This window comes from Salvelinus namaycush, chromosome 2 (genome assembly GCF_016432855.1).
Source record: "Salvelinus namaycush isolate Seneca chromosome 2, SaNama_1.0, whole genome shotgun sequence".
Classification (NCBI taxonomy): Eukaryota; Metazoa; Chordata; class Actinopteri; order Salmoniformes; family Salmonidae; genus Salvelinus; species Salvelinus namaycush.
The window spans coordinates 54,489,761-54,507,269 of record NC_052308.1 but is presented as its reverse complement, the minus strand read 5'-3'; the positions used below and the strand labels follow the sequence as shown (position 1 = coordinate 54,507,269).

Genomic DNA, 17,509 nt, shown 5'->3' with positions numbered 1-17,509 from the left:
AGAAAACTGTATCGGATGACTTAAATCTAACCACTAAACTCCCAAATCTAATCTCCTTCTGGTAAACTGGGAGCTTAAATTAATGGGATTCAGTGTCGTTTCTACCTTAGTTAGAACCTCCATTGTGGCTATAAAAATACTTCCATTTCAACAGCGAGGGGAAAAAGGAACATTTAAAATTCAAAGCATATTCGCGAGATGACGCATACTGCTTTAAAGCAAAAGTCATTACCATAGAAGTGCAATTAGCACCGCTGAGAACATTCAATGTGCACTAATTACAAAATTACAACCCAGAAATTACAGATTGTTCATGAATAAAACTATTCACACATTTTCTGAGACGTTGCTACTCTCAACTAGTTTGAGACCTCGTGGGAGGTTTGGGCTGTGATAAATGAAAAGATAACCACAGTCTTTATGGAATGAGGATATCATAGTGCAGGGATAATGGCAAGGTCTCCACATTTTTAGGTTATATGTTACATCCAATAACACAAATGCAATGTTTTCATTTGTGCTTATTAATTCCCGCTGTAGTCATATTGTGTTTTGAACACTTTGATAACAGGCTGTAATCAGCATTCATTATACAGTTATTAGAATTGAAGCCAATCATTATTGTGGTTTAAATTATCAAATCAAAATCAAATCAAATCGTATTTGTCACAAGCGCCGAATACAACAGGTGTAGACCTTACAGTGAACTGCTTACTTAAAACTCCATTGTTGGTTAAGGGCTTGAATGAAAAATACATTTTTTTTTTTTTTTTTAAATGAACAAATAATTAAAGCGCAGCAGCAAAATAACAATAAAGAGGCTATATATATCGGGTACCGGTACAGAGTCAATGTGCGAGGGCACCGGTTAGTCGAGGTAATTGAGGTAGTATGTACGTGTAGGTAGAGTTATTAAAGTGACTATGCATAGATAATAACAGATAGTAGCAGCAGCGTAAAAGTGTGTGTGTGGGGGGGGCAATGCAAATAGTCTGGGTAGCCACTTGATTAGATGTTCAGGAGTCTTATGACTTGGGGGTAGAAGCTGATTAGAAGCCTCTTTGACCTAGACTTGGCGATCCGGTACCGCTTGCCGTGCTGTAACAGAGAGAACAGCCTGCTCCACTACAGCCCTGTCGATGAGAATGGGGGTGTGCTCGGTAAACATTTTTCTGTAGGCAACAATCATCTCCTTTGTCTTGAGGCACATTGAGGGAGAGGTTGTTGTCCTTGCACCACATGGTCAGGTCTCTGACCTCCTCCCTATAGGTTGTCTCGTCGTTGTCAGGGATTGGGCCTACCATTGTTGTGTCATCGGCAAACTTAATGATGGTGATTGAGTTGTGCCTGGCTATGCAGTCATGAGTGAACAGGGAGTACAGGAGGAGACTGAGCACGCACCCCTGAGGGGCCCCCGTGTTGAGGATCAGCGTGGCGGATGTGTTGTTACCTACCCTTAACACCTGGGGGCGGCCCGTCAGGAAGTCCAGGAATTCAGTTGCAGAGGGAGGTGTTTAGTCCCAGGGTCCTTAACTTAGTGATGAGCTTTGAGGGCACTATGGGTTTTAACACTGAGCTGTAGTCAATGAATTGCATTCTCACATAGGTGTTTTTTCCAGGTGTGAAAGGGCAGTGTGGATTGCAATAGAGATTGCATCATCTGTTGGGCCGGTATGCAAATTGGAGTGGGTATAGGGTTTCTGGGATAATGGTGTTGATGTGAGCCATGACCAGCCTTTCAAAGCACTTCATGGCTACAGACGTGAGTGCTATGGGTCGGTAGTCATTTAGGCAGGTTACCTTAGTGTTCTTGGGCACAGGGACTATGGTGGTCTGCTTGAAACATGTTATTACAAACTTAGACAGGGAGAGTTTGAAAATGTCAGTGAAGAAACTTGCCAGTTGGTCAGCGCATGCTCAGAGTACACGTCCTGGTAATCTGTCTGGCCCTGCAGCCTTTTGAATGTTGACCTGTTTAACTTCTTTATGATAGGGGGCACCATTTTCACTTTTGGATGAATTGCGTGCCCATAGTGAACTGCCTCCTACTCTGTCCCAGATGCTAATATATGCATATTATTATTACTATTGGATATATAACACTCTGAAGTTTCTAAACCTGTTTGAATGATGTCTGTGAGTATAACAGAACTCATATGGAAGGCAAAAACCTGAGAAAAAATCCAAACAGGAAGTGAGAATTCTGAGACTGGTCAATGTTCAACTCATCGCCGATTCAATTCCCTGTAAGATATGGATCTGTTTGCACTTCCTACGCCTTCCACTAGATGTCAACAGTCTGTAGAACGTGGAATGAAGCCTCTAGTGTGATGTGGGGCCGGATGGGAGGTGTTTCAGTCATTGGTCTGGCAGAATGCCAGTTGCTTTCCTCATGATAGCGCTGGCAGAATGCCAGTTGCTTTCCTCATGATATCGCCTTGCGTTCCATAACAGACATGAAGGAATGCTCCGGTTGGAACGTTAATTGATATATATGATAACAACATCCTGAAGATTGATTCTCTACTTAGTTTGACCAGTTTATTCGACCTGTTATATAACTTTTTGAAGTTTTTGTCCGAGTTTGCCTGCATCTGCGCGAGCGTTTGGACATGTGCACTAAACATGCTAGCTAAAGTAGCTAATTGGACATAAGTAATGGACATTATCGAACAAAACAACGATTTATTGTGGAACTAGGATTCCTGGGAGTGCATTCTGATGAAGATGATCAAAGGTAAGGGAATATTTATGATGTAATTTCGTATTTCTGTTGACTCCAACATGGCGGAGAAATGTTGTTTTTATCTGAACGCCGTCTCAGATTACTGCATGGTGTGCTTTTTACGTCAAGTTTTTTTTATTTATCTGACAGCGGTTGGATTAAGAACAAGTGTATCTTTAATTATATGTAAAACATGTATCTTTCATCAAAGTTTATGATGAGTATTTCTGTTATTTGACGTGGCTCTCTGCAATTTCTCCGAATATTTTTGGAGGCATTTCTGAACATGTAAACCGAGATTTGTGGATATAAATATGCACATTATCGAACAAAACATAAATGTATTGTGTAACATGATGTCCTATGAGTGTCATTTGATGAAGATCATCAAAGGTTAGTGATTCATTTTATCTCTATTTCTGCTTTTTGTGACTACTATCTTTTGCTGGGAAAATGTTTTTCTGTGGCTATGTACTGAGCTAACATAATTGTATGGTGTGCTCTCCCCATAAATCCTTTTTGAAATCAGACATGTTGGCTGGATTCACAACATGTGTAGCTTTAATTTGGTGTCTTTCATGTGTGATTTCATGAAAGATAGATTTTTATAGTAATATATTTGAATATGGCGCGCTACATTTTTTCTGGCTTTTGGCCAAGTGGGACGCTACCGTCCCACATATCCCAGAGAAGTTAAAGGTCTTACATCGACTGCGGAGAGCGTGATCACACAGTTGTTAGGAACAGCTGATGCTCTCATGCATGTTTCAGTGTTACTTGCCTTGAAGCGAGCATAGAAGTAAATTAGCTCGTCTGGTAGGCTCGTGACACTGGGCAGCTCTCGGCTGTGCTTCCCTTTGTAGACTGTAATAGTTTGCAAGACTTGCCACATCCGACGAGCTTCGGAGCCGGTGAAGTACGATTAAATCTTAGTCCTGTATTGACGATTTGCCTGTTTGATGGTTCATCGGAGGGCATAGCGGGATTTATTATAAGCTTCCGAGTCCCACTCCTTGAAAACGGCAGCTCTACCCATTAGCTCAGTGAGGATGTTGCCTGTAATCCATGGCTTCTGGTTGGGGTATGTACTGAGTCACTGTGGGGACGATGTCATCGATGCACTTATTGATGAAGCCAGTGACTGATGTGGTGTACTCCTCATTGCCATCAGAAGAATCCCGGAACATATTCCACTCTGTGCTAGCATCACAGTCCTGAAGCTTAGCATCTGCTTCATCTGACCACTTTTTTATTGACCGAGTCACTGGCGCTTCCTGCTTGAATTGTTGCTTGTATGCAGGCATCAGGAGGATAGAATTATGGTCAGATTTGCCAAATGGAGGGCGAGGGAGAGCTTTGTACGCGTGAGTCTCTGTGTGTGGAGAAAAGGTGGTCTAGAGTTTTTTTCCCTCTGGTTTTTCCCTCATTTAACATGCTGGTAGAAATTAGGTAAAACGGATTTAACATCTTTGGGCTAGGGGGCAGTATGTTGACGTCTGGATGAAAACACTCTAAAGTTTCTAAAACTGTTAAAATAATGTCTGTGAGTATAACAGAACTTATATGGCAGGCGAAAACCCGAGGACAAACCATCCCCCCCCAACAAAATTCAGCCTACCACTGTTTCCAATGGCTGTCATGTTTATTATGAGGCGAAAACCTCCCAGATTGCAGTTCCTAGGGCTTCCACTAGATGTCAACAGTCTTTAGAAACAGTTTCAGGCTTGTTTTTGGAAAAATTAGCTAGAATTTGTAGTTTTTCTAAGTGGCTCCAATTTTGGCTGTAGTGTTTCCATGCGCGTGGATGAGAGCGTGTTCTTTGTTGTTTATCTCCGGTATAGACAATAACGATTCTCCGTATTAAATTGTATCATTTAGTTACATATTAGGGTACCTGAGGTTTGATTATAAACATTGTTTGACTTGTTTGGAGAAGTTTATTGGTAATGTTTGGGATTCATTCTGTATGCATTTTGAAGGAGGGAAACCGATCGATTATTGAATGAAGCGCGCCAGCTAAACTGAGTTTTTGGGGATATAAAGGAGGACATTATCAAACAAAAGGACCATTTGTGATGTAGCTGGGACATTTTGGAGTGCCAACAGAAGAAGATCTTCAAAAGGTAAGGCATTTATTATATCGCTATTTCTGACTTTCATGGTGCACATGCCTGGTTGAAAAATATTTTTCATGCTTTTGTATGCGGGGCGCTGTCCTCAGATAATCGCATGGTGTGCTTTTGCCGTAAAGCCTTTTTGAAATCTGACACAGCGGCTGGATTAACAAGAAGTTAAAAGCTTTATTTTGATGTATGACACTTGTATTTTCATGAATGTTAAATATTTATATTTCTGTAATTTGAATTTCGCGCTCCGCAAATTCACCGGATAATGTCGAGGTGGGTCGCTAGCGGAACACCTGCGCCAGAAAGGTTAAGTTTCCTTGCATTAAAGTTCCCGGCCACTAGGAGAGCCGCCTCTGGATGAGCGTTTTCCTGTTTGCTTACAGCTCATTGAGTGCGGTCTTAGTGCCAGCATCGGTTTGTGGTGGTAAATAAATTACTACAAAGAAGATAGATGAAAACTCTCTAGCTAGGTAGATAATGAGGTCTACAGCTTATCATGAGATACTCTACCTCAGGTGAGCAAAACCTAGAGACTTCCTTAGATATCGTGCACCAGCTGCACAAATATACATAGACTGCCACCCCTTGTCTTAACAGAGGCTGCTGTTCAATCCTGCCGATACAGTGTATAACCCGCCAGCTGTATGTTATTCATGTTGTCGTTCAGCCACGACTCGGTGAAAGATATTACCGTTTTCTTATGTCCCGTTGTTAGGATATACGTGTAGTTTATCCACTTTATTATCGAGCGATTGTACGTTGGCCAATAGTACCGATGGCAAAGGCAGATTAGCCACTCGTTGCTGGATCCTCACAAGGCACCCGATCTCCTTCCGCGAAACCTTTCTCCTGTGAATGACGGGGATGAGGCCCTGTTCGGGTGTCTGGAGTAAATCCCTCTCGTCCGACACATTAATTAGTAGATCAATTAAGGTCTTACTATGTTTCCATCAACTTCCAGTTCTATCAAGCTAGTGCCTTTACGGCAAAGCATTGTCTGTTTGAATACATGTATGAAGCAACAACAATAATGTCAACTATCTGTAGCCATCAATGAGTCTATTCCAAGAAGTAAGCTATCGTGATCTATTTTTTAAAGGCAAGATTTTGGTATAAAGACACAATAGTATGCATAGAAATATCTCTCTCTCATTGACAAATGTGTATTTTTTGGTGTCATATTTTTGGCATATGCAGAAATGGAATTTAGGCACTGTCCCCAGCCGGGCTAGTAGAAAGGAATTTATCCAAAACCATGCGATATTTCAAAAGACAACATTTTACTATCCTTGGGCTAGTATCCCTATGTGTACAGACAGAAGGTCTACAGTTAAACCCCTTGCATACATTTGAACTAGGAACAGGACAAGACAGTGGAACCAAGACAAAACCACTAAAGACACAAATACTCTGACACACACCATCCTCCTCTGTCTGCTTGACGATCTCCTCGCTCTCCTTGCTTCCCTCTGGGTTGGCGAGGACCAGGCGAAGGCGTACAGTGACGAAGGGCCTCAGGCCCCGCAGGGTGAAGTGGGATGATGTCTGGATCAATTCCTCGGCGGCAAACTCCTGCTGGTTGAACACATACTGGTACTGCACTGTTAGGTTGTAGCTGTGGCAGCGCGTCACGGCGTAGCCAAAAGTCTCCCACTGCAGGGTGAGCTGGCGGGCCCGAATGTCCACTACATTGACATTCTGAGGCCCGTGGACTGGGTCTGAAGGCAGAAAGAGAAAGAGAGGAACAGGGGTTAGACTTTGTGAACATATCCTCATATCCAACCATTGGAAAATTAAGAGGAACTGACTGCCTCACTGCTTAGGGATCCCATAATTGATTGCACAGGATGAGACGATGTTGGATAGCATTGAGTCACATGAGGGGGAAAAAAACCTGAACTGCTATTGATGTATTTTGGAGATAGTTGTTTAGCATTTACATTACATTTTACATTTTAGTCATTTAGCAGACGCTCTTATCCAGAGCGACTTACAGTAGAGTGCATACATTTTATTACATTTTTACATATTACATTTTTACATACTGAGACAAGGATATCCCTACCGGCCAAACCCTCCCTAACCCGGACGACGCTATGCCAATTGTGCGTCGCCCCACGGACCTCCCGGTTGCGGCCGGCTGCGACAGAGCCTGGGCGCGAACCCAGCCCAGCCTGGGCGCGAACCCAGAGACTCTGGTGGCGCAGCTAGCACTGCGATGCAGTGCCCTAGACCACTGCGCCACCCCGGGAGGCCACAGTAGCACAGTAGAGTTGTTTAGCACTTTGATCAAGTCTGCCTCTTTGATAAATCTCCACTAACCCCCCCCCCCATGGATGTCCGGTGGGCTATCACAGCAGTATCATCCACTTGTTGCGAGTATCATGGTTAAATTGATATACCATGCATGAGTGAATGACAAACGGATTGCTCAAACAAAGCTCTTTAGCCTAAAGGTCATTCTGCTTCCCCTAGGTTAGCTAATAACAACATCTAAATCATACAAGATGGTGGGAGACAAAACCGCCCTTCCATTTGGGTTCTGTTTGGGTGTGTCTGGGTGGGACTTGAAATTGAAACGGTTTTGTCTGATTTTTTGTCTGAAAAGCCTGTAGTGTAATCTGGACAAACCAAAGCTAAGTGCACAAACAACTGGCATTTGGCTGCAGAGCTCTTGAACCTTTTGAACTGGTTGTTAAGAAGCCCCTCGAATCTTATCGATGGCATCATCCAGAAAAGCATTTATATAATTCCAGAATACTTTATTGTTTGTAGATACAGTACAAGGTTTTGATGACGTCTACTTTATGATATGAGTGATGTTATAATATGAGTCTGGAAAAAGGAGACCAGCAAGCTCCATGTATTGCAGTTGTGGTAAACTACACAGTGATCACTATAAATACCGGTAAATCTACTTTTTCATCCATCACGTACTATTATTCTCCACAGAACACAAAACACAGTAACTTGACGACTTTGTGGAATACAGACTTATTATGCATGGTTAGATCAAGGCCTCACAGTAGTGGAACTGATTGAGAATAATGCTGAACAACAAAAGCCCAAATCCCCAGGTCTGAATGGGCCTGATTAGGGCTAATCTACGGCTAATCAGGGTTCATTTCGGAAATCAGCTCTAAGAAGATTGCTAATTTCAGTCTGGAAAATCCAACAGGGGGAACTCACTAGGTCAGCAGACAAAAAAATAGTGACATCTGTGAAGCCTGAGTTAAAACTTTGCTTTTGCCGTTAAGTCAATGAAGGCATCTCCTGAGTTGCCCTTGATCTTGACAAATAATGACTCAGTGTTGTCGTTGTTATTATTTATACCCTTTCTCCCCCTCTTCCAGCTCCTCTCAGCTATCTACCCCAAATGAAGCAGAGGGAAGGAGGGAGTGAAGGAGGGAGGGAGTAAGGGGCTAGCATTGGGCATGACTCAAGTCTCATTAATCAAGGTACATGGCGGTCGGCAGTGTTTGGCACACACTGAGAAAGGGCAACTGAGAGGGTTGCTATGCCATGGGTGAGCTGATTCCACCCCAGGTAGGGAAAGAGGGATATCTAGTCATTTGTACAACTGAATGCCTTCAACTGAAATGTGTCTTCCGCATTTAACACAACCCCTCTGAATCAGAGGTGTGCAGGGGGCTGCCGAAATCGACATCCATGTCTTCGGGCACCCGGGGAACAGTTGGTTAACTGCCTTGCTCAGGGGCAGAACGACAGATTTTTATCTTGTCAGCTCGGGGTTTCGATTCAGCAACCTTTCGTTTACTGGCCCAATGCTCTAACCACTAGGCTACCTGCTTTAGAACATTAATAATCATTGAATGTGATACAGTTTTCGAAGCACATGCCCCTTATCTTTCATATCAACAGAAAAAGAGTCCCGTGCGGCTCAGTTTGTAGAGCATGGTACTTGCAAAACCAGGGTTTTATTTTTATTTTTATATATATATATATATTTTATACCTAGGCACGTCAGTTAAGAACAAATTCTTATTTTCAATGACGGCCTAGGAACAGTGGGTTAAATGCCTTGTTCAGGGGCAGAACGACAGATATTTTACCTTGTCAGCTCGGGGATTCGATCTAGCAACCTTTCGGTTCCTCGTCCAACGCTCTAACCACTAGGCTACCTGCCGCCCCATGGGGGACCAGTTTGATACCCATTGGGGACCAGTACAAAAAATGTATAGTCGGCTAAATGACTAAAATGTCAAATATATATATATACGGTGCCATCGGAAAGTATTCAGACCCCTTGAGTCCTGTTTCCATTGATCACCCTTGAGATGTTTCTACAATTTTATTGGAGTCCACCTGTGGTAAATTCAATTGATTGGACATGATTTTGAAAGGCACACCTGCCTATATAAGGTCCCACAGTTGACAGGGCATTTCAGAGCAAAAACCAAGCCATGAGGTTCAAGGAATGGTCCGTAGAGCTCTGAGACAGGATTGTGTCGAGGCCCCGATCTGGGGAAGGGTACCCAAACGAATTCTGAAGCTAGGAAGGTCCCCAAGAACACAGTGGCCTCCATCATTCTTAAATGGAAGATGTTCTTCCTAGAGATGGCTGCCCGGCAGAAATGAGCAATCAGGGGAGAAGGGCCTTGGTTAGGGAGGTGACCAATAACCTGATGGTCACTCTGACAAAAGCTCTAGAGTTCCTCTGTGGAGATGGGAGAACATTCCAGAAGAACAACCATCTCTGCAACACTCCACAAATCAGACCTTTATTGTAGAGTGGCCAGACAGAAGCCACTCCTCAGTAAAAGAAACATGACAGCCCGCTTGGAGTTTGCCAAAAGGCAACTAAAGACTCAGATCATGAGAAACAAGATTCTCTTGTCTGATGAAACCAAGATTGAACTCTTTGGATTGCATGTCAAGCATCAAGTATCCCTACGGTGAAGGATGGGTGGCAGCATCATGCTGTGGGGAGCTTTCAGCGGCAGGGACTGGGAGACTAGTCAGGATCGAGGCAAAGATGAACGGAGCAAAGTACAGAGAGATCCTTGATGAAAACCTCCTCCAGAGCACACAGGACATCAGACTGGTGCAATGGTTCACCTTCCAATAGGACAATGACCCTAAGCACACAGCCAAGACAACACAGGAGTGGCTTTAAGACAAGTCTCTGAATGTCCTTGAGTGGTCCAGCCAGAGCCCGGACTTGACCCCGATCGAACATCTCTGGAGAGACCTGAAAATAGTTGTGCAGCAACGCTCCCCTTCCAACCTGACAGAGCTTGAGAGGATATGCAGAGAAAAATCGGAGAAAACTTCGCAAATACATGTATGTTAAGCTTGTATCATCTTATCCAAGATGACTTAATGTTGGAATCGCTGCCAAAGGTGCTTCAACAAAGTACTGAGTAAAGGTGTGATTTTTCCGTTTTCCATTTTTAATACATTTGCAAAAATTTCCCCAAAACTGTTTTTGCTTTGTCATTATGGGGTATTGTGTGTAGATTGATGAGGGAAAAAAACGATTAAATACATTTTATACTAAGGCTATAACCTAACAACATTTGGAAAAAGTCAAGGGGTGTGAATACTTCCCGAAGGCAGTGTATATATAAAGGTGTGTAGTAATTCAACTTTTTTTGTTTGTTTCCAAAACCTTACCGCAAGCAATGTATGTCAATGTTTAGAGCAAGCGGCGGGGCTCTCAACAAAAGTTCCCCGGGAAGAAGATACCTTCATCAATAGGCGCTACGCTAGTTATGAATGGGCGTCTATGAATGGGCTAGACCCTGTCATAGCCTACCAACAGGACCCAGAGTTTTACCTGACCAGGTCATGAGATCAGGAAAAACTCCAGGCCCCAGAAAAGACACATTTTGACACACCACTTTTTAACCTCTCTGATTCGCAATATCTACATTCTAAAGTCTAACCGTGCAATCGAATACCTTTTTTTACATCATGATTATGAAGGGGATATGAATGCTCCATAATGGTCTCAGTGCCCCTAGTTTTCAGTACCAAAAGCCTCCTAAAGACAAGATAAGCCCCCCAGAGATACGTGACTTAAGCAAATTGGATTAACATGACTGCAAGCAGATGTTCCAGAGACTCTTTTTTTAGTTGTTTTTAATTACTCCCGTCATGTTTGAAAAGCGACTCCAAAGTTGGAAGGAAAACTGAACGTTTTCCCTCCATTTTCCTTCAAACTGATAAAGAATATGCAGAGATTCACAAATGATTTGATAACTAAACTTTATATACAAAATCCAAGTTGGATATTGCAATAGAGATGAACACAAAGTTCAGGGCCTTTTAGGGTGAAACGTAAGAAAGGAGATGCGTGGATTGAAACTTTTCAAAATGTCACAATATCGGTTTAGCTTGACACAGACTTGGAACTACCTGCTGCTCTTTTGTTATTTGATAGGGTGGTTGTTTTGTTCATTTGCTAAATGGCGTTATTGACCTCCATCTTCCTCAAGGGGTCTCTGGTCCATAGAACGGTGTAAAAAGATGTTGACGCCATTTCTTTGAAGCCCATTGAATCCCTCACTGTCTATCTTCCCCAAAAATGTTTTGTTACCTTTATTTAAATAGGCAAGTCAGTTAAGAACAAATTCTTATTTTCAATGACACCATAGGAACTGTGGGTTAACTGCCTTGTTCAGGGGCAGAACGACAGATTTTTACCTTGTCAGCTCAGGGATTCGATCTTGCAACCTTTCAGTTACTAGTCCAACGCTCTAACCACTAGACTACCTGACACCCCTATAATCACCAAGGCCTCGAAAATTCCCCTCTACTTCACGACAGCCATTGTTCCCTGGCAGGTACTACAATGTCCAGCAATTCCCACTCACAATTGTCATACAAAAAACACGGATACAGTGGTGGGATTGTGATTGTGATGCCTTCTAGCTAAGTGTAACTGAGGGTACAGTCAGGATGAGGTCGAATGGTGTTTAAGTGTGTAGGACAGGTCAAAGCGGAAGGCCGATGGAATCCGATGTTTTCATGTCGTTTCAGGGAGAGGTATTAACAGGGGTAGCAATCTTGGTACAATAGAAGAACACACAAGTTCATTAGGTTTTCCAATTGAGCATGGGACCTGGATTTGTTTGAGTTCCTTTGAGTCATTTTACAGACTAGACTACAGTACATGTTCTTAACAACTCAATATATCTCTGTAGCCTACACTTTCATCAAACCTAATATTGAATTGTGTGGGTCTATCCATGAGTGCACAGGGCATGCAGGAAAAATTCAGCCCCACTTATATAAGGAATCACAAATGAGTTGTCCGACCTTTAGTACAATAGCCCTGCACTTCCACCCCATGGCAAAAAGCATCCTGTTCACATCCTGTGACATTCTAAACCCCCATCATTTTAAGTTTGCTATCTCAGTTTAATGAGGGATTCTGGAGTGCAACTCAAACACACACACACACACAAAAATATATACACACACGCACACCCCTGGTGGTTTGTGAGGGCTGGAGAGGCAGAAAACTTCCTGACTGATAAAGTTCCGGTGTTGGCTGGTCTGTCCATTTCCCGGGCCACAGGTCACCCTTTAAAGCAGAGAACAATTAGGGAGGAAGAGTGGTGGAGCGGAACCGAGTACAACTGTTACCTTAATTACCTGCGCTCTGCCCGTGTGGCTCCCCGCCACTCTCTCACTACTCCAACAGGCTCCTTTTACAGCCCTGCCAATAAATATACCCATTGATTCATTTGCCTGAACATGAGGTTTAAATTGCATTCATGTCTGAGGCATGTATCTGTGTAGAGCTAAGATTATGTAAAAACTTGATTGAGACTAATCAAAAGTGCAGTTTTATTGAGAATCCAAGATAATAAAGTATTATAGAGGCAATCTGCAGTTCACACAACAGCAACGCGGACACCCCGCCACTTTTGCGGCTAGAGAAATGTAACCACTCCTAAAGTGAATACATAGGGCTATGGATGCAAGGACGAACCATCCATGAGATCAAAATGATACAGTGTTTGTTGACAATCACATTGTTTACACACAATTGAGTAAAACAAGCTTATATTTTGGGTTCTGATGAGGTCTGACAGCTGAACTTAGCTAATGAGGCATTTATAAGTTATATGTGTTAATAATCAATGGCTATATGTCCTTCATTGAAAGTTAAAAACTACGTAGCAATCGCAGATTTCTCCTTTAAAAGGTGAGGGCTACTGTATATATTATTAAAGTTCTTTGCATCCCTCTTATGCTATATATTAGCAAAATGTGGTCTCACATTGTTCTCAAGGCTGGATTCCTGTTAAGCATTGCTAAAGTGCACCGCTCTATTAAGTCGCCGCTCAATAGCCCTCAACCGCTCTCCACTTTCACCCACTCGCCAAAAGCCCCTTGCCATTTTATCAGAGCCTTACAGCATGCAGGCTCAGAGCCCATTCAATTCCTTCCCAAGTGTGCGGCACCACCTCCATTTGGTAGACGAGAGACATGGAAACAGGGATAGGGGCATTCAGCCAACCGAAACAAGCGGAAAAGTATGATAATACACTGAACAAAAATATAAACGCAACATGTAACAGTTTCAAAGATTTGACTTTGAGTTACAGTTCATATAAGGAAATCGGTCAATTAAAAAAAAAAAATTAGGCCCTAATCTATGGATTTCTAATGACTGGGAATACAGGTATGCATCTGTTGGTCACAGATACTTTTAAAAATGTAGGGGCGTGGATCAGAAACCAGTCAGTATCGGGCGTGACAACCATTGCTTCATGCAGTGCAACACATCTCCTAGAGTTGAACAAGCTGTTGATTGTGGCTTGTGGAATGTTTCCCACTCCTCTTCAATGGCTGTGCAAAGTTAGTTGGATATTGGCGGGAACTGGAACACGCTGTTGTACACGTTGATCCAGAGCATCCCAAACGTGCTCAATGGGTGACATGTCTGGTGAGTATGCATTTTCAGCTTCCTTGTGTAGAGATCCTTGCGACATAGGGCCGTGCATTATCATGCTGAAACATGAGGTGATGGAGGTGGATGAATGGCACGACAATGGGCCTCAGGATCTCATCAAGGTATCTCTGTGCATTCAAATTGGTATTGATAAAATGTAATTGTGTTTGTTGTCTGTAGCTTATGACTGCCCATACCATGTGGCACTCTGTTCACAACGTTGACATCAGCAAACTGCTAGCCCCCACACAATGCCATACATGTGGTCTCCGGTTGTGAGGCCGGTTGGATGTACTGCCAAATTTTCGAAAAAACAACGGAGGCGGCTTATGGTAGAGAAATCAAAATTAAACTCTCTGGCAACAACTCTGGTAGACATTCCTGCTGTCAGTATGCCTATTGCATGCTCCCTCAAAACTTGAGACATCTGTGGCATTGTGTTGTGCGACATAATGCACAGCACAAAGTGCACCTGTGTAATGATCATGCTGTTTAATCAGCTTCTTGATATGCCACACCTGTCAGGTGGATGGATTATATTGGCAAATGAGAAATACTCACTAACAGGGATGTAAACAAATTTGTGCACACAATTTTAAAGAAATAAGCTTTTTGTACATATGGGACATTTCTGGGATCTTTTATTTCAGCTCATGAAACATGAGACCAACACTATCTGTTGCATTTATATTTTTGTTCAGTGTATAACAAACAAATAAAAAATGAGAAACGGTGTGTATTCTTCTTCCAAAATGAATAACTTGAAAACAAAAGAATGGTGGTGGTGGGGAGAGACAAAAGCAATCCAAATTGGGGTGAGAGCAGAGTGTAGACTGATTGCACCGAGACTACACAGCTAGCATCGTATCCCCTCAACACCATTAGCACCTTCACCAGCACCGCCTGCCACCCACCTCCTCCCCAAAAGGGTCTGTATCGAGAGATCCTTCTGGTTATTATTACGCTCTCCCTACAGTGGAGTTGGTGAGCTGAGAAAGCAATCATCCTTCCCCCTCAGAATGAATCAAACCGGCACTCATTCCAATAATTTAGGCTCACTGGAGGAAAATATCTTACTCCACTCGCTGCTTCCCCCGGTAATGAGTTCTCACAATGAGGATCAAAATACATCAAATGCCCACAGATAGATTCTCAGGTACACTCGCTCCTCAGCCAGCGCATGGGGGAACAAACTTGTATATTTATGAACCTGGGAAGACTTGTACATTAGTATACCCCGTGTGCCCACTGCCCTTGTAAGCCAATCTGTTGCTGGAAGGAGTAGAGGCTGGGCCCTAGATGGTGATGCTTGGCGAGGCTCTGTAGAAAGTAGTCTTTATTTTGGTAATGAGGTGAAAACACTGGTTCAAAGAGATGGAGCAGACCTGTGGCCTGTGTTGTATTACATCTGAACCTATACCGGAATCTACGTCTGAAAGCACTGTACATCAAAGCTCAAACAAGACACACTACAGACAGTGTCTGATGTTGAGGAAATATGGAGCAACTTCCTTTTTTCTGCAATTCAATGTGGACACCGGCTCGTCAAATATTTCATTACAAAATCATTGGCATTAATATGGAGTTGGTCCCCCCTTTGCTGCTCTAACAGCCTCCACACTTCTGGGATGGCTTCCATTAGATGTTGGAACATTGCTGCGGGGACTTGCTTCCATTCAGCCACAAGAGCATTAGTGAGGTCAGGGCACTGATGTTGGGTGATTAGGCCTGGCTCACAGTCGGCATTCCAATTCATCCCACAGGTGTTCGATGGGGTGGAGGTCAGGGCTCTGTGCAGGCAAGTCAAGTTCTTCCACACCAATCTCGACAAACCATTTCTGTATGGACCTCATTTTGTGCAAGGGAGAATTGTCATAACAGAAAGGGCCTTCTCCAAACTGTTGCCACCAAGTTGGAAGCACAGAATCGTCTAGGATGTCATTGTATAATGTAGCCCCTTCAGAGGAAATAAGGAGCCTAGCCTGAACTATGAAAAACAGCTCCAGACCATTATTTCCTCCTCCACTAAATTTTACATTTGTCCCTATGCATTCGGGCAGGTAGCGTTCTCCTGGTATCCACCAAACCAAGATTTGTCCAGCGTGATTCATCACGCCAGAGAACGCATTTACACTGCTCCAGAGTCCAATCGTAGCGAGCTTTACACCATTCCAGCCAACACTTGGCATTGCACATGGTGATCTTAGTGTTGAGCGCGGCTGCCCGGCCATGGAAACCCATTTCATGAAGCTCCTGACGAACAGTTCTTGTTGTGAAGTTGCTTTCAGAGGAAGTTTGGAACTATGTAGTGAGTGTTTCAACCGAGGACACTCGGTGGTCCCATTCTGTGAGCTTGTTTGGCCTACCACTTTGTGGCTGAGCCGTTGTTGGTCCTACACGTTTCCAGCACATACAACTGACCGGGGAAGCTCTAGCAGGGCAGAAATTTTACGAACTGACTTGATGGAAAGGTGGCATCCTATAACGGTAACAAGTTGAAAGTCACTGAGCTCTTCAGTAAGGCCATTCTACTGTAAAAGTTTGTCTATGGAGATTGTATGGCTGTGTGCTAGATTTTATGCACCTTTCAGCAATGGGTGTGGCTGAAATAGCCGAATCCATTCATTTGAAGAAATGTTCATATACTTTTGTTTAAATAGTATATGTACAGTACCAATCAAAAGTTTGGACACACTTACTTATTCAAGGGTTTTTCTTTATTTTTACTATTTTATACATTGTAGAATAATAGTTAAGACATCAAAACAATGAAATTACACATATTGTGATGTGGTGAGGTCAGACTCAGGTGCAGAGAAGAGACCAGATGAGGAATAAGTGGTTAGGGATAAACATAAATACTTTACTTATGAACAGTAGCCACAGGATAACAGTACATAGCAAAAAAAAGTCTCAAACTCACTCAGGAAACAAACACACACGGTAAAACAATTCAAGCTTCTGCAAAGGACACCAGAAAACACACCTCTTTTAACAGGGAAATCATAATAATAGGACAAACCTGAGTGTCATCAATGTCTCTAGGACGGTCTCTGCCGCCCTCTGGTGACAGGTGGAATGACACATATGGAATCACGTAGTAACCAAAAAAGTGTTAAACAAATCAAAATATAGTTTATATTTGAGAATCTTCAAAGTAGCCACCTTTTGCCTTGATGGAAACTGTACACCCTTGGTATTCTCTCAACCAGCATCATAAGGTAGTCACCTGAAATGCATTTAAATTACAGTCCATCATTACTTTAAGACATGAAGGTCAGTCAATGAGTAACATTTCAAGAACTTTTAAAGTTTCTTCAAGTGAAGTCGCAAAAACAATCAATAGCTATGATGAAACTGGCTCACAAGAGGATCACCACAGGAAAGGAAGACCCAGAGATAACTCTGCTGCAGTGGATAAGTTCATTCGAGTTACCAGCCTCAGAAATAGTAGCCCAAATAAATGCTTCACAGAGTTCAAGTATCAGACACATCTCAACATCAACTGTCTAGCGGAAACTGCGTGAATCAGGTCTTCATGGTTGAATTGCTGCAAAGAAACCATTACTAAAGGACACCAATAAGACAAAGAAACACAAGCAATGGACATTAGACCGGTGGAAGTCTGTCCTTTGGTCTGATGAGTCCAAATTTGAGATTTTTGGTTCCAACCGCCGTGTTTTTGTGAGACGCAGAGTATGTGAACGGATGATCTCTGCATGTTTAGTT

General features: G+C 42.9%; 1 protein-coding gene across 1 annotated transcript in view; it reads right to left on the bottom strand.

Moving 5' to 3' along the window:
* LOC120022190 (receptor-type tyrosine-protein phosphatase T-like) overlaps nt 1-17,509 on the bottom strand; it is a 356,205-nt gene that overhangs the window by 183,765 nt on the left and 154,931 nt on the right. The window contains exon 9 of the mRNA XM_038966074.1: nt 6,273-6,569. Coding sequence (XP_038822002.1) covers nt 6,273-6,569 — 297 coding nt within the window. The remainder of the gene's footprint in view (nt 1-6,272; nt 6,570-17,509) is intronic.